The 27,868-nt window shown below is 38.7% G+C and overlaps 1 protein-coding gene across 4 annotated transcripts in view; it reads right to left on the reverse strand.

Moving 5' to 3' along the window:
* Positions 1-2,495: 2,495 nt before the first annotated feature.
* RAB8B (RAB8B, member RAS oncogene family) overlaps positions 2,496-27,868 on the reverse strand; it is a 30,998-nt gene continuing 5,625 nt past the window's right edge. Inside the window, exons 2-10 of one of the 4 annotated variants that reach the window (XR_010072465.1) lie at positions 16,593-16,653; positions 15,373-15,433; positions 13,913-13,990; positions 12,716-12,805; positions 11,869-11,934; positions 9,797-9,847; positions 9,275-9,299; positions 6,778-9,145; positions 2,496-2,687 (exon numbers count right to left, since the gene is read on the reverse strand). Coding sequence is in view for 3 of the 4 variants with exons in the window: in XM_063346073.1 (XP_063202143.1) it covers positions 8,973-9,145; positions 9,275-9,299; positions 9,797-9,847; positions 11,869-11,934; positions 12,716-12,805; positions 13,913-13,990; positions 15,373-15,433; positions 16,593-16,653 (605 nt within the window). In the remaining variant the exon portion in view is untranslated. Of the gene's footprint in view, positions 2,688-5,120; positions 9,146-9,274; positions 9,300-9,796; positions 9,848-11,868; positions 11,935-12,715; positions 12,806-13,912; positions 13,991-15,372; positions 15,434-16,592; positions 16,654-27,868 lie in introns of those variants that run through there. The other 3 variants (XM_063346075.1, XM_063346074.1, XM_063346073.1) reach the window with 3 other exon arrangements.

Here is a 27,868-nt window from a genome sequence, read left to right on the forward strand (position 1 = left end):
AGTTTGGAAAGTTTATTACTGTTTAATCACTTTGGTCTTTACAGAAAGAGCTACAGTGTCATAAGTCATAAGTCATAAGTTGAAGAAAACTGGCAGGCAGTAATAACAATAACTAATGAAAACTTCCAAATATATGGTTGAAAGGGAGATTGCTCTAATATTAACTTTTAATGGAGAGCCATGATAAATGAAATATAAACTACTTTGGTTTAAATTCTCTTTCTTTCCAACAGGTGGCCCTTACTATGGAAGAAAGTCTAAGGGTTAATTAATAGGGTTAACCCTATTAGCTGTGTTTGATCTCCAATTTGCATCCTAGACTCAAGTTTTAAAATTAAAGTTCCTAAGTTTTATTATTTGCTTTAAGGCTGCAATTATTTTATTTTCTACTATTAAACCTAACTTTTGAGAAAGTATGTTGCCACAAGAGAACTGTCAATATTGAATACTGTTAGCTATTTGTCCAATATGCATCCACACTTAAGGAATCTCCAGTAAATGGGAAATATCACATGATTTACTTCAAAAGTCCATTGTCGGTAAATCGGAATAGCTCCTGGAGCAGAACAAGACTCCAAAGATGAGCACATTTTTCCATACTGATGCTTAATGGCTACCACCAATTTGCACAGCAACAAACCATGCAAGGGAAGAAAGCAGCAGGGAGATCAGCCAGACAAAAGCCCTTGAATCAAAGAGAGGGGGGAAAAACCCAAAGAACTGTTATTCATATTGCATTTCCCACTAGCATCTGAAATTTCTAATAAGGATCTCCATGAGGCAAATAAATTGGTTAGAGAGTTGCAGAGTAAATACCACAAAAGAAATACATTCTAAAGAAGAGTGCATTTCCCATGACAATAAACTATTTTTTTATTTTAAGAAAATTTAAACTAGCAATTTCATCTCTGATGTGGAGAGGGTGGTTAGAAAACAGTTAAATAACTCTACCCATTTATGCAAACTACATTACTACTGAAAGAGGAAGGACTAGCGTAATTACACTGTGTGAGAAAATACAGAACAGCAAGGCCGCCATCTAAAAACACTTTTGGTACAGTCTGTTTCCTACCGTAGCTGTGGTTCTTGGGAATACCTGCTAGGCACTGAAAATGGAACAATGACTTGAAATGACTTTAAACGTGCACATGGAAATGGAGGGCCTGTCTAAAAGTGGAAGCTGGAAGGGGCCCCAGCTGGCGAGGATGGGGCTCGGGGCCAGGCCTTCCCCGGGTGGGCCACCCTGGGCTCCTCCGCAGGCCACACCAGCCCTGCGGGGCAGGACGGGGCTGTGCACCCCTGCACCCAGGGCCCTCACTGGCCGTGCCCGCTTACTGGAACGCGGCCTTGAGACCTTCCGCAGGAATGTCCCAGGAGGAACCGAACTCAGTCACCACCACGTAGAGATCCCTTTTTTTACCCCCAAGCACAGCAGTGAAATGTCCCGACGGCACCGCCTGTGCCTAGCATCCCCAGCGCTTGGCCCCAGGAGGGTGGCTGAGGGCCCGGGACGGCCCTGGGGACGTTTATCGCCAAGGGGCGCAGCTGCCGAGGGCCCCTGTGGGGAGTCGGGGCCGCGCTCCAGGACCACTCCAGGGCTGGTTTTCTGAGGGAGGTGGCCCCGTGGGCGCGGGGTACCCCGATTGGGCGGCCTGAAAGAAAGCTCTGAAGAGAGACCGGGGAGGGACGGAGCCGCTGTCGCCATCTCAAAAAAGCGCCCTACTCGAGAGAGGGCCCGGCTGAGCCTGACCGACACCGCGGCTCGGCGGAGCTGAGCTCCCGGGCTGAGGGGAGCGGAGCTCAGACCTAGGCACCTCCTCCCGGCAGGGCGGGCCGGCCCAGCGCCGTCCCCTCCTCCAGCAGTCCCCCTGAGGCGGCCGGTACCCGCCGCCCGGCCCCGCCGGCCTCCCCCCCGCCACCCCGCTTTGCAGGAAGCAGCGCTCGGATCCCGACATTCCGCGTATGCGCGGAAACCACCGGGGTTTGTGCCAGAAAGACGGATGCGCGGTAACAGCCCCCCCTGCGCTGCCCAGCGCTCTCCCCTCAGCCCCTGAAGGCGGGGCCGCCGCTTCCCACCGCCTCCCCCGCTATCCTCACAGCCCGGGACGTTCCCCTCACCCGGGTGTGCGGCCGCCTCTGGCCTGCGAGGAGGAGGAGGGCCGCGGGTCGCCTCAGGCGGCGCTAGGCGGGAAGGGGGTTCTCCCTGAGCGGAGGAGAAACGCCTTCAGTTCGCCTTTGTGCTCCGCTGGCTTTTTTTTTTTCTCCCCTCCCTGGAAACAGCTAAAATATCTGCAGAGTAATGGAGAGGCGCGTGCTTAAATAGGACATGGCGCTCAAAGAACAGTTAATTAATTGAACACTATTTTTAAAGGATTGCCCATCCCCGCACTTGGCACAGGGAGTTCCTTAGCCATTTCCTAATTTCAAGTACACTTACCAGTGCTGTTCTGGAAAATTACTTACAAACAGTATTTAAGAGACACGTGGTTGCCTTTTCCCTGTATTTTATTGGTTCAGAGCATAAACGTGAGTTTTTACAAAGTCATTGCATTTCAGGTGAGGAAGCTCAGAAGCAGTATTTGGCAGTATTAGAGATTAATCTCATGGACAGAACTTGCTCAGGCTTCTTGGAAAAATTCCATCCTTCATCTAGAATACATACCAGAGCTAGTTAGTTGCTATGTTGCCTGGAAAAGAAAAAAAAGAAAAAGTAAAGTAACACTAAGGATTTACAAACAGCCTTGAAAATAAATGAAACATTTGACTTTTTTTTTTTTTTTAAAAAAAGCATTATCGACATAATAATTTGCACCTCAGTTGTAGTTAATTTGGTAAAGACTGCATTTTTCTTTAAGGATAAGCAAATTGCCAGTGGTCCAACAGAAAGTATGTATGCGGATGAAACAGCATTGAAAGTGTCTTGAGAAAGGTGACAGATGGGCAGTTCTGGAGCCTGCCCTTTTCTGTCCCAAGTACTTTCACAGCAGAGTCATGTCTTTATGCTGTTCCACAAAGGTGTTAAACCGAGTCAAAAAGGTTAGCGAGCACAACACTAATGCTCCCCCAAGAAATCAAAACCCATTTTGAAACAAGTCCCTCAGTCTGAGAGCACTGCCCAACACCAGGCCTTGGGAGCACCAGTGGGAGCTGTGAGTCATGGACACTCCTTTGGAGTGGTGGCATCAGCAGAAAAAGTCACAACTGCAATAAGTCATCTCAATCATCTAACTCAAGGAAAGTATCTAAGATAGATAGGGTGATATTCTCAACACTCAGTAAATGTTAACTGACATTTTGTTCAGTTTGAAATCAGCACAATGTATTCAGTAATTGCGTTCAAGTTATACACACTTCGCACAAATCATTAAACATGTTAATTCCTCAGATGAAGAAAATGCTCCTATCCTGCTCAAAACTTGTAACTTTAATTTCACAAATTGAAGGAACAGTATGTACTGAATATGTGCTCAGAGGAATTTATGTAACATTTGTTCACAGCAGAAGCTTAGTGCTGATGTGCTCTGCTGAAGACAGTAAAAAATTTTTGAAGCAACTACAAAACATCCTAGAGCACTAAAAATTCTCTCCGGTATGTTTTGCATTCCATTCCATGCCCTCTCTTTAAATCTCTAGATGGCAAGAGTAACATTATGCAACATAAGATTCATTTGTGTATTTCTTGAAAATTAGAATCTTTTTAAAGAAAAATTATTTTGAAATCTCACATTATACTGATGACTTCATTATAGTTCAAGAATTCTAAAGAGTCATTATTTAATGAAGTTGGAAAAAGACTCATTTAGGAAAACGTCGATTTACCAGATTATAAAAGCTGGATACATTGTACATGTGCACCAACAACTTGCCTCTGGTCTACAAGTGTGCACTACTTGTATAGTAATTGCTAGTCTGCAACTAAAAATAGATACAGGAACTGTAATAAATCACAATATTAAAGCAGTGTATGTATGACTGCTATTTCCTTTTAACAAATGGAGAATGCAAATGTATTTAAAATGTTATTGGGATGCAGATGCATGCCACCAACTTCTGTGACACCTGAAGGACTTGCAGAAGTGATTTTAGGACTGCTGAGCAGCTAGAACTAGTTCAGATCAAGGGGATCTGCAAGGTAATGTTTAAACAGCTGGTCCTAAAGCAGCAAGCTGGTCTGATAGAAGCAGTCTGAAAAAAAAAAAAACCAACCCCAAACTAATCCACAAAAAAACCCACAACAAAACAAACCAAAACCAACAAATAATAAGGTGTAACAAGAATGTAACTCTAGCTTTCTGTTAGTTAAGGTAAAAAGAAAATGCATCCTTCCAGATAAATACAGTTTTAGATGAACACGTAAAAAACATGAACTTTAGAAGCTACTTGTCATCCATTCGTTTCCCATTTATTCCTTAGGATGCCCACTTGGGTGTCTCAACCATTAACCTGCTTTTGTCTTGGGCAGACACAATCATTCTCTCCTTAGGTTCTCTGATTTTCATACCCACTGAGGGTTACTGCCAAACTCCAATAATTTGAAAGTTCAAGGACTATTGCTAATATAATAGCCAACAAATATTTCTGTCAAATTCCTCAATATTCAGTGTTGAAGGCAGCTGGACAAACAATATTTGCTATATTAAGTCATGAGTGCCTAAGTGCCTCAGGTTACTTAGAGTCATACCTTTCACATAACGCTGATTTAAAACAAAAAAGAAAATGTTAACAGCTTGAGTGAGTAGATAATTCTTAATCAATCTGGAGATTGTGTCTCATGTTATCTGTGCCGGCATTGCTCAGAAGTTGCTTTGGAAGGGTACTTCATGTCACTAAATGTCTGAAAAAAAATGGCTCCTTATGAAGCTGAAGGTCACTGAAATAATATACTTTGATTTAAACACTCACTACAGGATAGAGAATATTTCAGGAGAATGCTAAAGAACAGTCAAATTTAGGAACAAGCAGAGGCCTACAAGATCCCTTGTGGTTTGCCACTGAAGTTAAGCAAAACTTTACAGATGCAACTCAGCCAGACACCTTTCCACAGCAGCTGTATCGAAAATAGAGTGGAAATGCCAACTATATAAAAACTACATGGAATATTTCATACAAAATACTCCAAATACTTTTCATTACGTAACTTTTATTTGAGACACACGTTGTTGTAAAAAAGTTCACATGGAATAATAAAACCATTGGAGTGTGAAGGCTTTTTAAGGGATTGGGTTTGGGTTTTTGTCTATACACATCAATACACAGTTATTGATTAGGTTTACAAGTTAACCACGTGACAAGTTCACTTTTATCGGCAGGAGCTTTTCACATTACACCTTTATACCAGAGATAAAATGTGCTTAAACACACACAGTAGAACACTTCTATTTCAAAATTAAGCATTTTCTCAAGGACTATATTTTTTATTCTGAATTTAGTAGCTATATAGCATTAAAATAACTGTAATTGAAGTTTTATTTGCAAAAATGTTCGTAAGGCCATAGGAATGCACTAAAATACTTAAATTCAGCAGAAATAAGAAAAATCAATGGAAATCCTGCTTTTGTGGAAGGAAGGAATACAAGTTTTATTTATAAGAATGAGAATGGCATAAGCAGTTCAGTGAATGGAGGAGAAGAGAGACTGATTATCACCTACAGACCAATCCTTAAGCAAGTTTAACATTACAAAATTTCAGTTACATTAATAGATAACCAAATAACAGATGCATTTTCACAAAAAATACATTTATGCATTTTACATCTTATTCATGTCCTTTCAAATCATTACCCATTCACAATATTTTAATGCAATACGTATATTCAAGACTCCTTTATTCACTTGTGAAAATGATCCACTTGATTCACTTGACTTCAGCAGACTAGTATGGGAAAGGTACTTAAAATGGGAAATACTTTCTGTAAAAAGAACCACAGGTCTGAAAAGTCAATTAGCATTCTTGAGACTGTCCCCCAAGTAGAAAAGTGAGCTGCGTTACGTTTCATGAGTGGTTTAAGCTTTAGCAATAATAGAACTTCCAGTCAGTAAGTAAATCAAATATTCTATATGCACTCAACAAAAATATCTTGTGCATGTTTTGCTGAGCACAGACTGAAAGCTAAAACTGCAAAGCACTGAGACCAGTTTGGTTTTTTAAACCATTTAGAAAAATATTGGTCAAAATACAGTGCACAGACATGGGGCCAAGGGAAAGATTTCATAAAACTTGATAGCATAAATAGCATTTTTGTTTTATCGAAATCGACCAAAAAATGTCTGCCTATCCCAAAAGGTTAATGGCAATTTCTGGAACAAAACAGAAAACACATTTGCTACTTAGTGAGTAATAATTATATGACTTTCACTCTAATGGACATTAGAATACTAACTAGTTGACTGAGGTATAGTTAAGAGTCCTTCAAAACGTAGATTATATAGTCTTGAGCAAAGTAGCAACAGAGACTGCACAAAACAATCATAGTGATATTAGAAAAGCCTGTAGTACCCAGCATCTGAGGCGTAGGCAGAACATACCATTTATCATCACCCGCTCGTCTGAAGGAAATATATAGCTAAAAAAACTCCCAGTAAAACACACAGCTGATTTGCACGCTAAGATACAGCACATTTTTCAATGTCTGAGAAGGCAGACTGTACACAGAAAGAGGTCTACACTGACCACAAGTTAGCACACCCATAAAGTGCAGCCACTCAGCCATTTAATACTGCTGGAGAAGAGGGGTGGGGGCAAAACAACAAAGAAAGAGAGAGAAATCTGCATTTTACCTTATCCATAAGACCACATGAAATTAGAATTCTTCAGTTTCAGCAGGGGACAACAAAATTGCATTAAATTCTTCTACAAATAGAAAAAGATGAACTTTACATGAACATTAAGCAAAGTGAAATATTTACTGCATTATTTTATCATGCATAAAGTGAATTTCCTATGGTCTTACCTCACATTTATGTACAGTTTAGCACAGCTAAATGTAAGAAAATAGCAAGTTTTTCTTCTCCCCGCCCCCCCCACCCCCCACAGAGCAGATACCCCAAATTCGCTGCTGCTTCAAGAAGCACTTCATAGACTCTACTACTTACAGGCTCTTTCAAAGGGAAGTTCATGGAGACTAATATTGAATGAACATTTAACCACACAGCGAAGACAGGAAAAACAATACAAAGCATTCTGTAAACGGTGCCAAACACAGAACATGTCAGTTTTGGTTTGCAGACAACCCCTGAGATAAAAATCAAAGTATTACGACACCAAATAAGTCAGAGGTAAATTACTGAAAATAAACAACATTCATAATTGGTGTCACAACACTTTCTGTATAGAAGCACTTTTTTAAACCATACAGAAAACGTAACTGCTTTAGCCTGTCCGAGAAAAACATCAAGGGTAGACAACAGAGCAGTTAGGGTTGCTTTGTTTTTTCACTAAACCTTGTTGCCATGAAGATTTTTCTGTTTTAGTGCAGCAACAACAGCTTATGAGATTCACCATCTAGTTACAATAACTATTTCTATTCAACTACACGTGGGGACAGGTTGATAACCACATAAAACTTTATGGAACCAGCTACTAACCTCAAACCTTTAAGTCTAACGCTATTGGCCCGTTCACTTTCAAAATATTTACAACAGCCCCAGAGATGACAAATCCAGTACCTGACACCACGAAATGAAGTGGTTATCTGTGGTAACGACCAACTCGCTGTTTACAACTCTAGACAGTGTAGTGAAGCAAACGCAAGGACACCAGACGTTAGCTTTTGACAATGACAGAACGCACCTATCCCCTAACAGCAAACATGCTAGACACAAACTTGTAGTTAAAGCTTACAATGGTCCAAATTTGGCACATCAACAGAACTAAAGCACCTGTTTTAATTGCTCATCGAGGAAATTTTTCAGAAGACAATAAAAAAGTAGTAGAACAAAGACTAGGTTATACAATGCTCAGTTGAGTAAAAAAGGCAACTACGTTTCAACTCTGCTTCTAACAGTCTAGGTCACTGTACCAGTTTTTGATGAAAAAATAACTTAACTGCTTGAGCAGACCAAAGAGGGCTTCACACATTCCGCATTAACTGCTTAACTAATAGTACATTAGAGCCCTAATGTGACTGGTTCCTTAGTGCCGAACTTGACAAACTTTAGCAACTGCACAGGAAGCGCTAGTTTTTGGATACCTCTGTTGTCCAGGGTCGATGCTTGCAGACATGAACAAGCTATACTTAGAATTACAGTGGAAATGGAAGTCACCTTTAGAAGCAGTCATTTCTGAACAAATGAATCCACAAAGAAGTTACTCAAAGCTCATGCATTCAGCTTCCACAAGCCACTTAAGTGATAGTGACGAGGCCAATTTGTAACGATGATTTCAACTCCAGAGTGTAATTCCTCATCAGAAACAAAAAAGGTGCAGACAGTCTGAGCTATCAAAGGGAAGTTAAGTGAGGAAAGACACTGTGTTTATTCAAATAACTGAAAGGTGCATCTGTGAATCAGTGACTGGCAATTCAGAACACAACCTTGCTAAGTCTGGTAAAGAAAGAAAAGCAACACACTACATTCAGAATAGAAGCCATAGCTTCTGCGTGAACAGATTTGTGCATCTAAGAAACAAAAAAACATACAAATTTTTAAATGCCAATTGTTACAGTAATTCTCATCACTAGAGTGTCAACATCCATACTGCAGTCATGGCCACAGGTATACAGCATAGCAAATAATGGAAGCAAGACTTAATTTTTCCCCTGGCTCTTCTGCTTGAAAATAAATTTGCTTAAACAGAGAAAGAAAAACCTGCACAAATCTGTTAAGTATCTTTTTTACAAGTCAAACTGTGCAAATACAAATGTAAGATTGTGCTGTAACAGGCAGTAAGAGGCCAATATGGATGTGCAAAGTTAAAAGAAACATAGCAGCTTTTGCAACAGGCAATAAAACAGAAAGTAAAAAAGGAAAACAAGTTAACTCTTGCATTTGTGTCTCCACTTCATAGCTTCCATATCTGAGAAAGAAGAGCCTGACAGGTCAATAGGCTTAGTGAGCAAAATCCACTTGGTATTTTGTGTATCGCAGTCTACGTTCAATGGAGCTCTCAGCAGCAGCTTGGTGGTATTATTTCTGAGGCTTTGTGACCCTGTGCTTTCAAAGAAGCAGAAAAGGTTCTAAGTGTGCTGCAGTCTATCATTAGAAGTTCATCAAAGTAGCGTGCATCGAAAAAAGCTGCTCTTCTTAGATCGGTTTTCTGTTATTTTTACTGGCCCACCTGCCCCTGATGAACTGTTGTCATTCTGAAAGAGAAAAGAGTATCAACATCACAAAATACAGAAAAAAAATAAGTCTGGCTTTCCTAGTTTCCTTCCCCACTTCCCACCCTTGCAAAGCAATAACCAGAGCAGAGGTCTGTTGCAACCCGAGCTCCTCAATTATCCAGACTCTGTTAATCACTCAATAAAACTGCCTATTTTAAAAAGAAACATTTATCCAACAATCCAGATCTCAAGTATTAGCTGATGACTACGTAATTTGATGTTTAATAAAGCAAGGATCACACTGTTGTATTTCAAAAGAACACATCAGTTTCATGCTGCCCAATGTTAACGTTCGTGCAAAACAAAGAACAGTTACACACTGATGTGTAATGAAGTGTGATAAAGCACTGTTTGCTCAAATTTGATCTAGCATCGACTATAATCCCCAGGAGTTTTCTGGTAGGGCTATTACTCAGCCAATTATTGTAGCAGTCATTTCAATATATCTAGTTTGTATGTCAATTGGAAATACAAACCATTTTTCTGTTGAGCTTTGTCATAATGTCCCGTGCAAGTGTGAAAAATGCCTGGTGAGGAGTGGAAATAAAAAAAAAAGTGTTAGTCACAAGACACATTAAAGACAAGATAGATTTGTAGTAGCCAGACACATTAACACCACAGTATTCTGAAGGCCACTGCTAGCACTTTTAGTTGCAAGGCACTCTATATACAATAGCTCTTTACTTAAAACTGCAATAAGCATGCTTTATAAGAAAAAACTATTTTTAGTCTCCATCTCTCCCATCTTTGAACCAAGTGAACAGACTTTCCCATCACATACCTCTTGGGAAAAAAAAATAAATAAAACAATCTGCTGAAGAGAAGGCTACATACACTAATAGTTGGGTATTTCATTTTCTATTAAAAAAATTATAATAATAAAACCATTTTGGCAAATCTCAGCATCTCAGACTCTAATGAATGAAGGAGCAAAGAAACTTTGGTAGCAGAAAAATTCTGCAATTCTCCAGGAGGGAAAAGCAATATTTTAGTCCATCTGGAGATATCAACAATCCAAGGACAGTTTCATAATGTAAAAAACTGTAAACATTCCCCCTCTCATTGTGTTTGGAATATATCCAAAGACAGACGCTCATTTAATGCAAATAAATCACAACCAATAAAATAAATTAATTCAATTCTGATCACAAGAATATCACAATTGTGTCATTTCCCACAAGTTATGCATTTGGTGGAAAGAAGACTAAACCGTTACTTGCTGAATGCCTATCACAGTTGCATTTTTTTAATGCTTTATTTTTTTCTGAATTATAAAAAAAAATAATTCAGATCGCCTAGTCATTTAGAGTAAACACAAACTAATGTACATTTAATGACCTACAGGAGTTAAAATGAAACTGGCGGGCATGGCATGAAAGAGCAAGTCAACTGTCTGGAGGAACTAATGAAGAAGTTTTTCATCAGGAGACTATTGCTATCCACCATTGGTATCAGCTGCTAATGTTCACACTTCCATTGTCTGCTGTAAGAATCATAGTGACACTGTGAAAATCAGGTCAAGCACTATTCCAGATGTGGCACAATGCAAACAAGTCCATTCTAACTATACTGTATAACAATCATCCTGCGATCAGAAAAAAACGCTTGGCTGACACAGCATCAGCGTTGTTATTTTAAAGTAACAATCTCTCTAGTTTCTAGTTAATTTTTTAGCTGCATGATATGAATTAAGTACGTGTTTGGAGGACTTTTTAAAAGGTAACCCATTGATACACATGGAAAGACTTTTAAATGATTATGTACAGGAACAACATTTAAGAATAAGTCTACCTTATCTGAATGAGTGAATCTTAATATAACTGCCTTTTGATATCATATTATTTTCTTGTCCATGCTTTTCACAGAATTAATATCCTCCCCCCACCCTCCCCGAGATGACAAGAGTGATTCATGGTAAGACAGACTGGAGTTCAGCCATTCTTCCTTCCGACTCTATTTCCTTATGCTCTCATAAATAGGGATCGTGTGTTTTTCTGCAAAAAAATTATTTGTGGGAAAACAGATTGCAAGTCTATACATAGAGTATTATAAACCTTCTTCCTCTTCTAACATCAGGCTTATGACAGTCTATGCTGATGTTTCAGGTTAACATACAAATCTTCAGTCTCATCCGCATAGTACTTATTTAGTAGTAACCTAAAGGCTCCTTGACACAGTAGCATGTTATTCTGAAAGTAAAGAATCTTCAATCCAATTTCCCGCACAAAGCATTGTTCTAAGATTACACCTATTCCCTGTCCAAAAGCACTTGCAATTTAAGTAGAAAGGCACAGAAGTCTAAAGCAACTGTTTGCTACAATAGTAGTGAACCAGTCTGTTAACATCTGTTTAATAAACAATTCCAGACATTACCAGAAAACAAGAAATGCTGGATTTTACAGCAGTTCTCTAAATATAACAAGATTGGTGACCCAGGAGCACAGTGGGGACTTCAGGTCCCGGATCAGGTCAGCAAGCCCAGCGGATCATGAAACATGCTCCCTTAGTAGTTCAAGAAACACACCTAAGCAGAACACCCGTCTCTTACCTCTTCCACATTTATGCTGGATTTTGCACTTGTCTCCAAAAATTTGATTCCATAATCAATCGCTAACTGGAAGAGAGGTTAAAGTTTAGTGTTTTGAAGTTCCTTTGCAAAAGCAATGTTTCACATAGGTTCGCTATAGAACAGATGTTGTATGCTGCAGCAAGCTTTAAATACAAAACCAAACAAGCTTCATTTCTGTTTTTCTCTTGCAAAAACATTAAAGTCTCTGGACAATTAGACAAAAATATTAGAAGGTCATACCCTTATGTAAATTCAAAACCAAAAAGAGATTAATTGCTCACCAAAAGACTTCTTTAGAACCTAAAAGAACACTAAGATAGGATCTTCACTGATATGGATTTATGGACCAGATAACTACACACAATCATCCCGTAAATTCTGGCACTAGCAACTACACTACTGCATCATAGATTATACAGTATTCTTACTTGCTTGTTTGTTCTGCGGAACAACTAATTACCTAAGCTTTAATAACAGTACTTATGACAGAAGTAAGTAAACACCATGGTGGAGTGAGTACAACATGATCAAACTACAACAAAGCTTTATATTAAGATTTAGAATACTTCATGCTACAGCAAAGGTAAACATTCTTTACAGGGTCTTCCCCTCAAGACAACAGTACCATTAAGTTTATTCAAACTTGAAGACAGTCAAGTGCTATTTAAAAACCAAAAAACCCCCCAAACCTGGCATCCTATAAAAGTTTCTGAAACAAGAGGTTTAAGGCCCATTATCTTTCATACGCCTAAACTATACCAAATATCCAGCATCCAAAATCCTAAGAAAAGCAGGCTTTTAAATAAGGTAAGTCACCAAAACTTACCTTCTCCCCTTTTTCTTTTGAGACTTGTCTTTTTTCATTCATATCACACTTGTTACCCAGGATCATTCTTTCTACATCCGAAGAGGCATGCTGAATGAAGAAAAAGTAATTTCTCAGAAACAAAGTGCAACACTATTTAAAAGAAACTTCTGTGACAAACTCATCCACAAATTAATATTTTATTTTTTAAAAGTTATCTAATGTGAAGGCATTACTGAGAGAGAGACTGACGTTTGAAACAGGCAATTTAACATTTAAATATTAAAATAGGCTGGAATACATACTCCTAGATTAAATTTGCCTGAGTATTATTACAGATCAGACACAGTACTATGAGCTCTGTACCAGGTTGCGCACACGCAGAGGCATTTGGCTATTCTGGAAAAGTAATGGCACACGCTTTACTTCGAAGTGGTGCATGGACATCTGGGGTATTTGGTTGGAGCCTCATTATGTGATATATTTGCATTTTAAAAATAGATTATTAATAATAAAAGACTTTTTAAGTAATAACAACTTCAGCAAGAGAACTTTTCCAGCCTCATCGCTATTGGATCAAATTGGTCACTAATACAGGAATTTTGCTGTATTAAAAGAGCCAAAAAGCAATACTGAAGAAAAGCCCATAGAATTTATGTTTAAGGAAAAAAACAGGAAGATTCTGTTACCTAACTACAGCCTCACTAAACTTAAGGTTTCTCCTCTAACTTCACAATGACCTATCCCTACTTGACAGCACGACCCATCAAATAATTTACAATAAGTTAGCAGGAAGGACGCTTATCCAAGATCAAGTGAAAAGGTCAAAATTCTCAAACTCGACAAACACACAACACAATAACAATTGCAATTAGATAGATCTGTCATCATCTCAGTTAAAAGGTAGACACCCTAAGATTTTGCTCCTTCCCATTCTTTAGACACACCCAAAAGCAAAAAAGAACAATAAAAATCATAGAGTAAGAGCAGTTTTGAAACACTTTATGCTTACTTTTTAAACTTAATTTTTCTACCTTCTATCCCCAGATGAACGAGGTACTATTTTCCCCATTAATAACCACTGTCGCATTCACTGCACAGTCTAACTTGGCCATATGTGTTGACTGCTATAAGGAAAGTGAGTAATTACTTGATTATTATTTGTCCCAGGGAAATCATAAGACGGAACAAGTAAGAAGTACTTTCCAAAGCACCTACCTCCTCTATGTTTCTTATCCAGTTTTTTATGTTGTCAAAAGACTTTTCATTTGTGATGTCATACACCAGCATAATTCCCTAAATAAAAATAAGGAAATCTAGTTAGATGAGCTACCGTTATTGGCTGACTTATGATATATCATGTGGGTTTGATTATACTTGCAATAAATTCAACATATGACTTATGCACCTATAATCCTTTCTCAAAGCATTATCCCATTGCTGAGAATTTACACAAAATATTACTATTTAACATCTTTTGTCACTGTTAGAGGTCAGACACACCACCTATATGAAGTTTTAAGTTATTAGCCCATAGTCAGGAGAAGTTTAGAAATTCTACTACAACAGCAACCAGGACTCCACGGTTAAAGGCAAGTTCAGAAGCAGCAGCTTTAAGGAGTCAGAGATGACAAACCTGTGAGATCCAGCCTGCTGGGGCCAGCAGATACTTACAGCAAAGCTGGAACTAGGTACTCTCCCAGAAGCTTTAGCTCTTTCAGACAGTTATGTGTGTATACTAGCGTGGGCTCCCAACAATTAGCCAAGCATGGGAAACCACACAACAGCTGCATTAAAGACACACTGCCAGGTTCACCTCCATTCCTTACTGCCTTTCCTCGCAGGACAAAGGAAAGTCCTTGGCCATGGACTGGGAGGTGGGGAGAAGACCATATCACTGCCAAAAGCTTTTTAAGTACTAGAGAGCTCTAAGAGAGCCACAACCATCACTATTTCTCCCCATCTGTACTCCCTAACAGTGGAGTTATCTGGACCCACAGCCAGCCTATGACTGGAATGATCTGTTCATACAAAGCGATAAGAACGTGTGGTAGCAGCATAGCTCGTAACCAGCAAGTTGAAATTAACAGTGTCCCAACATAAAGTATCTCAAATCATAGCATTAGGAACCATTACAGTACAAGCAGTTGTACCACAAAGAGTGCTGGTTCTATGTCAGTTATTTGACTTTAAGTCATTCTTAATGGAGGAAAAAGCAACGGTAGCTATTGTAGGTGATAGTATTTATAACCCAGCTTTTGCATTCTCCACTGGCTGAAGAAAGAGCAATTCAGTGAAACACACTTTTAATATTAAAATAATTCATTATCTTTTTTTCAAAGATTTCAATTGTTTAAAGTGGTTGATTGCATTAAAAAAGACTTGTCTGATTAAAGCTTGGCAACTTAGCTTCTTATTATAATCTGCAGAAATTTTAATTATATTAAAAAAGACAATAGGGCATGAAGTTTCATCACAAAAACAGGACTAGACAAAGTACCAGCAGGTTCAAAAAACAAAAAACAAAAAAACCCCAATCAAACCACAAAATTTATTCCCCACATCTCAAGCCACAATTATCCAACCCTCCAGTTGAAGACTTACACGATATAACCCTAGGAACAGCAAACCAGTTACACTAGTTATGCCTAATGTTTTTTTGAAGTGAGAGCACTCACCATGGCTCCTCTGTAGTAAGCTGTTGTGATTGTGCGGAATCTCTCCTGGCCTGCTGTATCCCTAAAATTCAGTGAAAACAAGTATTTGTTGGAGGTCACCTTTACACCTTTCTGTACTTAAAGATGTCTTTTTAAACAGAGTAACAATGCACTGATACTTACTCATTAAGAAAGAATACCATTTAGAAGCTGTTTGCACAAGTTTCTTCAGTCCTGAACACCTTTCTTGCGCCCAAGCCACCCTACTTACCTCAGTGGTTATAGCAGCACCATAAATATGGCTAAAAAACATTTAAATTTCGCACAAGCAACAATACTCAGCACTACACAGCCCTCCCTAGAATAATTAAGAAGCAGCTCTGATGCATCCGAGTCCTGCATTAAACAAAAATTAAAACATGCAGCAGTAAAATATTTTAGGATAGTGCATTTTCACCTACTATTTCATGTATTAAAATCAGCCACTATACCTTAGTGTGCTGATATTTTATTCCAGATAACTTCAAAGCAGTATCTGTCTGCGAGTGAACAAGAGGACCAAAGTCTTTGGCTACTAGTCACACCAAGGGGGAGCCGAACCCCAAAGGCCTGACAAACACCAGCTTTTTGACTTAATTACAGACAGAAAGTCTGTACCAACCATTTCTGGCACTTCACTTTCTTAGTCACAAGAATTCTGACTCGCATGCAAGTATCACAACTATCTTTTCTAGACCTTGAGAAATCAGCAAGAGCCAATAGCAGTTACTGGCACGTATAATAATTCTACTCCAAAAATATTCATCTGCTGCTATCAGGAGGCTCAGTCTCTACTAACCCACTGTGCAAGGAATGGGAGCGTTATCACTTACCTCTGCCTCTGTGAGTACAACTCTGTACCAAAGTATCAGAGAAGATTACATTTTATTAGGTTGCATATTTTAGTTTACAGCTATGGAGTTAATCTTTCTCTTCCACACGGAACAGCTAAAAGTGCATTTAAGCTTTTGACAAAATGGGAAGTTGCTGTAACATTCATACATGAACGGGCTATTTCCTGTGCTACTGAAGGAGAATCACTCCAAGAAAACAAGCTAGAAGAAAGCATAAACCTTATGGACAGTCAATGAATAAAAGGTATGAAACTTCTGGTACAGCCAGGCTCAAAAGCTATGAAGCAATCCTGCTCAAAGATTAATTCAACACTCACTGAAAACTTAAAATTACTCTGGAATACTCACCATATTTGTAGCTTGATTTTCTTTCCATCTAATTCTATTGTTCTGATCTTAAAGTCGATTCCTGCCAGAGAAAGAGACAGGCTTAAGCTTTGCAATAAATGAAAAAGAAGTGTTTGCTTCCCTTTTGACTACTTGGTAAGACCAAATGTAGGTAAAAGAATTATTCTGAATCACAGAATGGTTCAGGTTAGAAGGAAGCTGTCATTCGTTCCGAACACTAGGAAGTGCTGAGGATGCACAAAGGTTTTCAGCTGCATACAACACGCCAAGGATAAATTATTCTGTGCAATTTAAGAAGGCCCAGCTCACTCACTACTACAGTTCGTCAAGATTATGAGAGGCAGATTTAATCTCAAAGGTCTTTCATTTCACACTGATAAGGTCACTAGTTCGAATGTGTATTTTTCTCAACTTCTGACGAGCCCCTGCAGTTCATGTCAATTCCCTAGAACCTCTGCTGGCTCTGAGGAAAAAAATACATACTATGTCCCCTTAGTTCCTTTTCACAACTGGCATTTACTTTTGAAAACTAATGTTTAATGCAACTTAACCAGACATTATAGTAAATGGTAAAGCATCACAGGAGATAAAAGCTGTACAGATAGTTACTGAAGGTGGCTGAAGTAGATCACGCATGGGACTTTTTCAACAGCGCTGGTTTAAGAGTAACTTAGATTTTCTAGGAAGCTGCAAAAGACAGCAAGGAAACACTTCTCTCCTTTCCCCCCCTTACACTTCCACACGGGGTACATCAGTTCTGAGACTGATTTTGAAGACATATTTTAAGCCATGGGTAAAAAAAAAAAAAAAATTCATTCAGAAAGGCTTAATAATGTCTTTTAAGGTTTAGAGGGATCAAACAGATCTATGAATCAAAGCCAAGATTTCCAAACAAACCGGCCTTTACCCTGGACTATTTTAACTTCTGTGTATCTAAACCTACACTATAACATAGCTCAAAGTGAGACTGCTCAAGTCGCACTACGTGACAGCCAGATTTTTGAATCCCAGGACAGCCCCCGCCACATACCCCCCCAATTAGTCTGTTTTGAAACTAATGGCCCATTGTTTCTTCACTGCATCTTAAATAGTTACTTGATATTTAGTCATAGTTTGTAAAAGGTGAGGGGAAGGGGTGTAGGTTATTTTATTTATTTAATTTCTTCTTTCCTCAGGTGTAATTTAAGTAACAATTATCAAGAGTATCTTAATTGGAAAAATGCTGTTTCTAGCTTTAAGAATTCATTCATCACTTAAACAGGAAGCTATGGGATTTTTTAATATACTACAGTAGCATCTGAATATGAAATATGGACATTCATTAACTGCTTGACTTTCATTCTTCTTGCATGTGATATTAATATTTTAATATACCGAAAATACCAAGTTTCAGCCACTTAATCTTGATGTGCTATGGATATGTAGTTTAGCCCATTAGTTAGAATACAAATTATGAGCAGAAATATCACATCAGCACTTTTAACAGCATATGAAATTAATTGTGTTAATTTAAAATGCTATGACTACTGCTACAATTGCAGTTTCCCAAGATTCACTAGTAGATTTACAGGGAAAAAGATACTTTCATTAATTCGCATTGTTCTAAAAATGACATAAGAATGACGTGTACTTTAAAAAAGGCTTATTATATGTAACAGAAATTTGGCAAGTGTTTCCATTTTATATTTGATAGGATTTTTGTGTCTCCCTTGTTGTAAAGATTTTTCTCCTAACTAGGTGCAATACCTGCTGAAGTCACAGGTAATTGTATTCAGGTCTGACAACTGACCTTTGCTCTGAATAGATTTTCTGTTGGCCTCGAAGGTTACAAAGCACAAATACAGATCTTCCTGGAAAGGGTATTGTATCATGGACAAAAACGAAATTGGTTTTAAAAAATCCTTTGTGTCTAGGCCTCGAGTCTTAAAATTAAGTATGACAATCATCGGGAAAACTAGGTTCAGAGACTACTGTGGTTAAAAATAATTCTGTATTTACTGTCAACTACATATGCAAAGACACATCAGCATAAACACTGAAAGACTCCTGTAGGGATGGTCTTCTGAGAAAGCAAGCTTATGCTGCAGTTAGGTATCTATGTGCGCTAATCCATGCCTTGCACAGACTGGTTTCGTGTGGTTAGTCATTTCCCTCGCAGCACCAAGAAGATTTATACAACCATTGCTTCAATCATTTTTAGAACTCAGGATTGGCACAAAAAAGATCTTCTTGGAACTTAGTAGGAACTTCACCAAAATAAAGATGAATTTCAAAGCTAAAAGAAGAATACAAAGGGGACGGCCATACATACCTCTGTTATGACACTAAGAAGTTTAACAAATGCAACTGCAACTTTTTAGGGGCTAAAATGAACTAGGAACTGGTGCTTCTTTTGTTCTTTCCCTTCGGTAGCAGGAAGTGGTGAGCTGCAAGCGTTCGCAGAGCGAGCCTGGCGACATGTACTACCACTTCCTGCCAAGTACACTTGCATGGCCAAGTACAAGCAACGCTTTGGTTACAGTTAAATTTAAATTACGCCCTGTAAAACACCCTAATGACTATAGCATTTCAAAAGTAATTCTTGACAGAAAGTTTCCTTTATCCATGAAGATACTCGGATACCAAAGTTAGAAAAGATACTCAGGTCTAATAGAGAAGAGTTACTCATGAAACAGAAAGTTTGATGGCAAAGGATAACACAGCTTTCACAGTTTTAAAATGCAACATGCAGTGCTGGTCTCTCCAGTAGGGAGAAAAAGCCCAGAAACATTTGGATGTCCACCTGAAGTCAAGTTTTAGATGCTTTTAGAAAACACAGACCCAGATTAATTCTTAGAATGCAAAGGCTAACAGGATAATTATTTTTAACTGCTGAAGAGGAGCTGTCACACAAAAGTCTGACACACTGATGTCCACCTAACCACTCAGTACATATTAAATATGGATATGAGAGCATCTGTTGCAGGAATCACAAGCTTGCAGTCTGCAAGGATGACACCCAAATTGAGACCCAAACTGCGCACTGGTTAGGTCTGTAATTGCTTGCATTTCCCTCACAGCATGGGGTAAAAGTAGCAGAGGGCTTATTGTTCTTCAAAATCCTTTTCAGATCCTTAGTAACTATCAGCCAGGGATGCATCCTCTCTCCTCACTTTACTGAGGGTATTTTCTCCCATAGCTTCCAACAAAGCTCTGTCAAAGAATACACTGCGCAGAGAAGTCTGCGCACTAAGAAAAAGTCAGTGTCATTAGTGCCACACAACGACTTACATAAAAAAGAAACAAAAAAAAACCACAAAAAAAACCCCTAAACATGAGAGCTGCACCTTACTGTGTTTAGCTTGTATCACTACACAAAGCTAATAAAATTCAACAGCCAGGATTCAACAGCCGTTGTCCATCACCATGCAGCCATATACTAGGCCAGGGAGAGCAGCCTCACCAAGGCCACCAAGCCAAAAAGTCACGTCCATCCCATACACCCATGCTGCCAACACTCCTCTTCCACCATTCCGTTCCTAGTTACACTGTCAAATGAGGCACATCTCACCCATAATTAAGCTGTAATGCAATCATTTTAAAGAGACATTGGGAAACGTTCCAAAGAGCTGCACTACAATGCTAAATATACAGGACTACCCAGCGGCACATATTGAGGTTCCTTTTACAGCTTCAGTACCAATGGTTTTCTACTATGAACCTTCACAAAACCAGTCTGACACAATTCTTACAAAATTGTAAGGACAAACTGAGCAGAAATGCTGAAACAGCTCATTTTGCTACTTTAGTTTTTAGAACAGTAGCTTACTCTCAAGGCATCACTGTTACTCTTTTGTTCTCCTCTCATCCGTGATTTTAACCCTGTATCACCAGAGCTCGTACTTCAGGTTTTGCAGTGCCACAGAATCCATTTCAGTTAAATAAAATTTCGGTTGCAGAAAACGCTACAGCACAAAGAAACCAAACCAAAGTATTCTGTCTGGAGCAGGCAAACTGTTACAACAGTACCAGCAAATACTTCATGAAGGTAAAGGTTTCTCTGGTCTTCAGTCTGCTTAGAAAGAATGGACTGGAAGGGCCATGTTCTTGAATAATAAAACTAGTGAAAGACAGACAGAAAAGAAACTTACAAATTAATGTAAAAAATAAAATAAATCACTTAATACCCACCAGCAAGCAAGTATTAGAATTATTATTTACCTGTATTACACCATTAACCAGTATTTTAACTTTATTTCTCAGGTGGCTCAACATTAATTTGCAGCAGGTGGACCTTACATGGCAGAGAGCTACATGATCAGATGACAATTCCTGTTGATTTTAACTCAAGTTGATTTAATAGGTTTCCCATTTCACTAAATTCATAGAGTCCGTATATTTAGCAACATTGTTCTGGTGCAGCTGTAGCAAGAAGTCAGACAGGAAATGAACCTCTTTCAGGATGCAAATAAATGTCAATCTCTGATAGCATACACTAGCCTGTATATTTACCATAGCAGAGGTTTTCTCCATCTATGGCAAAGCAATACTTTAAAAAAATGAATTAGTACTCAATGTACTAGCATTTTAAATGGTTTAGTTGGTTTTTGTTTGTTTGGGTTTTTTTGTTTTTTAAATATATAAGCCAAGGGAATTTTAAAGGTGATTAAACACCAAAAACTGGCAAAGGAGCTGTGAAAAAATTAATATCCGATTTGCTTGCTATAAAGAGTCTAATTTTAGACCCACCTATCAACAATGAACCACAGTATCAGATCTTGTTTATTAAACTAAAAATTAAAAGATCTATTTTGCATGACTTGCACATAATAAAAACCCCACCCTCTTAAAGAAGTTATCTTCCTACTTATCTAAATCTTACCTTACTCTTTTGAAGTAAGAACGGAATAAATAAAATTAAATGGAAATAAAACTTTTTCCAGTGGGATTCCCTGATAAACAGAAACTTTGTGGCACTTATCTCTATTGGACATAGATCACAATAAAAAGGAATTCATTACAAGATGGGGAGAGGAGTCAAGGTACAAAGTCTCATTACCCTTTTGAGCAATACAACATCAGAACAACTGGAATTTATGCTTCAGCTTTCAAGCTGGGCTTGCTCCAACTTCACAGCATGGTCCTTCTTATTCTACTGTGTTTATATGTAGAGTTGTGGGAGGGTTGATTTTTTTCAATGCGCAGAGCTGAAGAGGGAGAAAGTTTTGCAACTTTTCTACTGCAGGACACAACACACAACGGTCTTCAAGATATACAAAAGGAAAGGAAAATATTTTCCTGCAGTCACTCAGAGTTAAGGCTGAATTAAAAGCAACTCAGAAATAGGCAGGCAGATTTGTAAGTTACCTTCAAAAAAAGGAAGTGAGAAGAGGCACATGACTGAAAATCAATATGCTTCACCTTCAGGTTGTTGAATTCTGGGAGAGAACTACTTAGAAAACACTTCTCCCTATAGGCTTTGTTCTGGTGAACAGCAAGCGACTAAGTTGCACAGATGAACATCAGGACTATCAAGCAGTATAGTTCTGTAGCATAGCTGTAACAGCTGGTATTGTTCTGATGATTCTCCAAAGCATGGGTTTGAATTTGAGTGCCCCATCCCAAGCCTGTGATCTTCAAGACACCGCCACAGGACATGTTTCAGAATCAACTGCTGCCGGCACATTTGCTTTTCACCGTGCTTTGAAGAGCTGTCAGCAATCGGTGCTGAAGGACACTGAAGCGCTCACGTACACACCTTGTTCACCACGAGATGACAGACACGCAGGTACCAGCACTGATCACACACACGAGCTTTGGGTGGACACACGTGAACAGAGCTAAAGAGTCTCAACATCTTCCATGCAGATTCCAAGCACAGACAGACCAACAGAACAACACTCTTCCAGAAACTTGTTCTTTTCCATGTGCATCCAACAGCTGAGGGACATCAATCTGTTCCCACAGATTTTCCCCACAAGCTTACCCAGGGATTACTTTTTTTTTTTGTTCTCAGCAGTAGGTATTGCATGTTTTGGATTAAATAACACAATTATTTTTTTTAATGGTGTTTTTAAGGGATTATTTTATTGCGCTACATCGGTATACTGTCTCAATCTATAAAGGCAGATAAATGAAGCCTCAGAAATTTGCTTTTATATTAGATCCTTTCTTGAAGGCTTTCAGTAAACATAAGAAATGACCAAATAGGAAACAAGAGCAATGTAAAAGACCGGGTGGGGAACACTTGCAACACGCCAGTGTGTCATACAGCCTCATGCAAAGGAACAAAGTCTAATCATTTTGAACTTGAACATTTGGCTTTAATCCCTAGTAACATCTGCAAGGCATTTTCAGATGATCTCAGCAACGTCTTGTATCACTATGTAGATTAAAGATGCAGTAGTCTTTTATTGCAACCATTCAAAAATACAGCAGATTAACATGAAGCAACACACCAGGGTGAAGGTCAACATTTTTTAAAAGTTCTAAGATAAATTTGTTTTAGAATTATACACAAGTGCAACCAGTTTTATTCATCCTTTCGCAACTTAAAGGGACAAAGCTGTATTCTATTCCTTCTGGACAGCCCTTTAAGAACCCACAAAACACTACTAAATTCAGAGTGGTACGAATAGGCTCCTTCAGGTTAACTGGCCTTTATTTGTCTTACTATTCACCCATACAAAGAATCTAATACCAGTGTCCTACACAGTGATACACAGAGCAGTCTCTTGCTCCTTGGAAGATATTAATACAGGAAGGTTCTTAAAATTTAAACACGTTACGCTGGCAAAATAAATACATACAAATGGCTGAAGTAGGTAAGGCAATAAAGAATGCAGGTGCCATGTGTATATATAACATAAGGCAGTTTCCTGCTCATAAGATCTTGAAACTTGCTACCGAGCTCAGACCAAAGTTCATAATACAGAGCAAACTGCTGCTTCCTTCAGCATGTCTCCTCAGCTACAGTGCAGCAACCACTCTAAGCTTCCTTTCTTAAGCTACTTTCTACTTAAAAGAAAACAAGGGATTCAGAATACAACTTGTAATCATCAGAATTAGACCAACCTATACTTTGAAGCATTCATGGTTTTGACAGCTCGATAACAGTTGGTGTAACCTGATTATCGTACTAAGATTTGAATCCAGTGCTCTTCAGCCACTTGTTCATAATGGTGCTCCTATGAGTTCTGCCACCACAACCATGCATTGCAACCGTGCATTGCAGTGCTTCAATGCAAACACCAGGAGATCCTGCAAAGTGAAAGTCTCTTTCCAGCATTTTGAATTCAGAATTTACAGATTGCTTTGAGCAGCCTTTGACTTGCATGATTCTAAACACCAAAACCACTCGATCTAAATTTAAATACTATAAAACAACACAACAGTAGAAACTTATTACTGCTTGACATGAGTAAAATTACCAACTGCCACAACAGACCAACTTTAAAGGGGCTGGGTTCCTGCAGAATATCTTTTAGAGTTTACAACCGAGGTATTACAGTCATATGAAAGTGCACACAAATTCACCTATGTCTACCTCTCGTTCTATTTTGAATGTAAAATAAGCTACACTTGGTGGTAACTTAGTTTCATCTAAAATAATTTTGAAATAGATTAAAATTGCACTACTGATACAGACAGCAAAGTTTGTTTATTTTAAGGATTATTTATAGACTGAATGTCTCTACGAGGAATGCACTAACTTAGCTGCTCTGAGAACATACTCCTTTCAAGCCAATGTGCAAATGGAGAGCAGCAAACGTTAAAATCGGCCAAGAGGCTTGAGGCTGCAGTTTCACAGCCTCCTGAAACTACGGGAGGTGCTGCCACTAAAGAGTTACAACTGAATCCTCTTCTCTTTCAATCAGGCTAGTTTTCATCTGGGTGAGTTCCATAATTCAGCTTACCATCATATGCAATGACTACTGACGGCGTAACTTTGAGCACAGAGTCACAGCTCTCCTCTGATGAGTAGCAGACCACAGACTCCATTGAACCAATCATTAAAGCCCTAGTTAATATAGGCCAAAAGGTGGCCCACGAGCAGCTTGCAAGCAGCTCCAGCATAGATCCTACACCAGAATATGACCTGACCAGCTGCAGCTCCATGCTAGTAGAGGAATCGCTGTTTATTTCATACTCCAACTATGGCTAGATATGGAACAGAAATGGCTGCAGCGATCTCCCAAGGACCCAGCCCCATACTCACTTAACGTGTGAGCAATGGGACACCTGTGCATCTGTCACCTACTTTGAAGGTCTTCTTTCCCTCAGGTCTCTGGGACATGCAGCACATGGCTTTCTACTGCACACACACAAAAAAAACCCCAACTTTGTCACATGTTTTAATGGGTAAGAACACCAGATCTTCCCATTTAGAAGGTGGCTTAGGAATACAAATATTTGATTATTCTTTCAGAAGCCCAGTGCTTAATATGAGATGACATATGATTAGTCCATATCAAAGGCATCATTTTCCCAGAACAGGAAAAGATGATCCTCAATCTCCTGCTTGTAAATCAGATATGTTTGTAGATGTGGAAAACATAGAAAATGTTGTCTTTAACCAAGACAGCTCCAACTGAATATTGCTGTAAAATAAAAAAAAAGCTTGCTTCATCCAAAAGTTAGCACCTTAAGCACCCAAAGGGTAAAAAAAAATGCCTGATTAAAAAAAAAATCCTACGTAACCAATACTACCTTGCCACCATGACTTCAAGTTCATTGGTCGCTATTCATATACTACACTTCAGTTGTAACGATAAGAACAGGCCCAAAAGGTTAGATTTGGTTCTGTTCAGTAATTTTTGGTCCGGATGAACCTATATGACTGTCCAATAAGAAATGGAGATGCCACTTATTTTTTAAAAAGCCTCTTAAAGATTTAGGGCTCCCAATTGATCTGGATGTCTACACTGAACTGGTTATTCAGAATGAAGAAATAAAAACTTTTTTGGGCCATACTATTGTCTGTTTACAACTGAAGAGCTGCTACATGAAAAGCAAGCATACAGAATGCCCCAGAATGCACAAAACAAAGGAAGAACTGGTAAGTCATGGATCACTTAGACATTAAAACATCCTTGCACGGTACAAACAATGCACTTTGTAGCTTCTGTTCCAGCAGTACCTAAGACAGGTGCTGCATACATACCCCATCAGCTGCAGATTTAAGACAGGTATGGAAGACTTGATTGGAGCAGTCAGAATGTACAGTTAAACACTGCTATAGCCCAACAACTTGCACTGCCAACCACCTCCTTTAGAGATAAACCCTATAAAGATAGGGTCAGAGGCAGAGGGGGAAAAAACCAAAAGTTGAATTGGATTATGTTAGACAGAGGACGTATAAATTATGCATGACCACTACAAAGACATAAGTGATTAAAAAAGATGAGCAGTGATGAAATTTTTGAAAGTTTTATAGGAATGCAGGAACACCCCACTCATGAAACAGATGAGACTTCAGAATGCACAGACCTGCTAAAACTGGAAGGAAATGCACAGAAAATTACCAGCACAGGTATTACCAGCAACGTAAACAAGATAAAAATGGAAAAAAAAAAGCTCACGTCAACAATGGCAGTAAAACAGTTCTTTGCTTTGTAACTGGCCGAAAGGATCTGGGTTATCTGTGAAGATCAAACTGTCTCATCCAGTAAGAATTATCTTTGTTAAGATAAGTCATCTAACCTAGGAATTTCAGTTAGAGTCTGAAATATGGTTGTGTTTTAGAAGCAAGTCTGTGAAGTACCTAGTGAGGGAGCAAAATCAGGCCACAAGTCAAAGCAGAAGGTTTAAAGTTACTGAAGTTATTTTTAAAGATAATACTCTCAACAGACTTCGGGAACATCATTTTTATTGGAGGCTTTTCTAAACCCATGTTTTTATACGGGGATGAAGTATGTGGGGAGATCTTTGGTTGGGAAGCAAAGGACATGCGGGAAGAAGGGCTGCTGTATTTAACTTCTTATATGAATGATGAAATAAGCCTTTATTGAAAGATTTTTACTACATAAATTAAGAGGCAAAACCACATAACTTATTAGCAAAGGCTATACTTGTCTTTCTGGCACATAACGGTTTTGGGGTTTTTTCCTACGTTATGCAAGATGCTTTTAATGGCCACTTATCCCCTTGTCCTGCATTGCATATTCCAGGTTCTCCTCTCTAGTCACTTCTGCTAAACCAGAGAAGTTCTCACAGCCAGCAGTTACTCTGATTTACTGCATCTTCCTCCTTCCTTCCATGCTTGGATTGACACAGATACCTTACTTCATCTTTAACCCCATCAGAAGTCACACCATACAGACAGGATATTTTGTTTCAGTAAAAGAAAGCTATTTCTCTCCAGCAGATGAAAGACAGGAAGATTTTGTTGCAGGGGGAGGCGGGGAGCAGTGTATGTGTTCCCTGGCTGGCAGCCACTTTAGATTTGCCCAATTTCTTAAATTCAAACTGTTCTTCCCAAGTTCCAGATTTGGTGACAGACTTCTGTTAGTAACCTGTCTGGTTTACACGTTCTTAGATGTTGCCATACATATGAAAGAATGCCACTGACATTCAGCATCAGGTTTTTCTCTGGTGCCCAAAGCAATACATTCTGCACAGCAGCAGCAAAATTAACACACATGATCTTAAACTTGGCCAACTGTTTGTTGTCCCTAGCAGAAAAGAATCTTCTGAAACATGCAGTACTTTAGTTGCCTTTAAAACTGCATACAATCTAATCAAAAGTGTCATAGCTTACATTTAAGAGGAAAGCTTACTGTAAACCACAAGATTAAACTGATATTACATGCAATTATTGGCCAAAACCCCCTTAAGAGGCACTAAACTACATCCCACTGCAACCCTGTTGGGACAGCAAGTTGCTGACTTAAGTTCTGAGTTGGAAGTCCAACAACTAAAAGCCTCTCGATCAACTCTGCTTGTGCAAGAGCCTTACGCAGTGCCACTCCATTGAAGTAACTATTATTCATAGTTCATTCACATTGGAAAAAGATCAGATCTATTTTATATATCTACAGTCAGCTTGATATACTGGGCACTTTAGCTATCATAACATCCGATTAAAGATAAAAAGCAACATAATATCCTTTGAATTACAAACACACACCTATTTTCTATCACAAAAAAAAAGAAAGAAAGCATCACTATAAATACTGTTTATGTATTCATCTATTATGAATTTCAGTTAAATTTTGAAATAAGTCAGTTCAAAATCTATTTCTACTAAAAGACGCCCTATTGCACAAGGAGTAGAAAAGCCTTCCAAAAATGTAAAT

This window comes from Chroicocephalus ridibundus, chromosome 9 (assembly GCF_963924245.1).
Source record: "Chroicocephalus ridibundus chromosome 9, bChrRid1.1, whole genome shotgun sequence".
NCBI classification, from domain to species: Eukaryota; Metazoa; Chordata; class Aves; order Charadriiformes; family Laridae; genus Chroicocephalus; species Chroicocephalus ridibundus.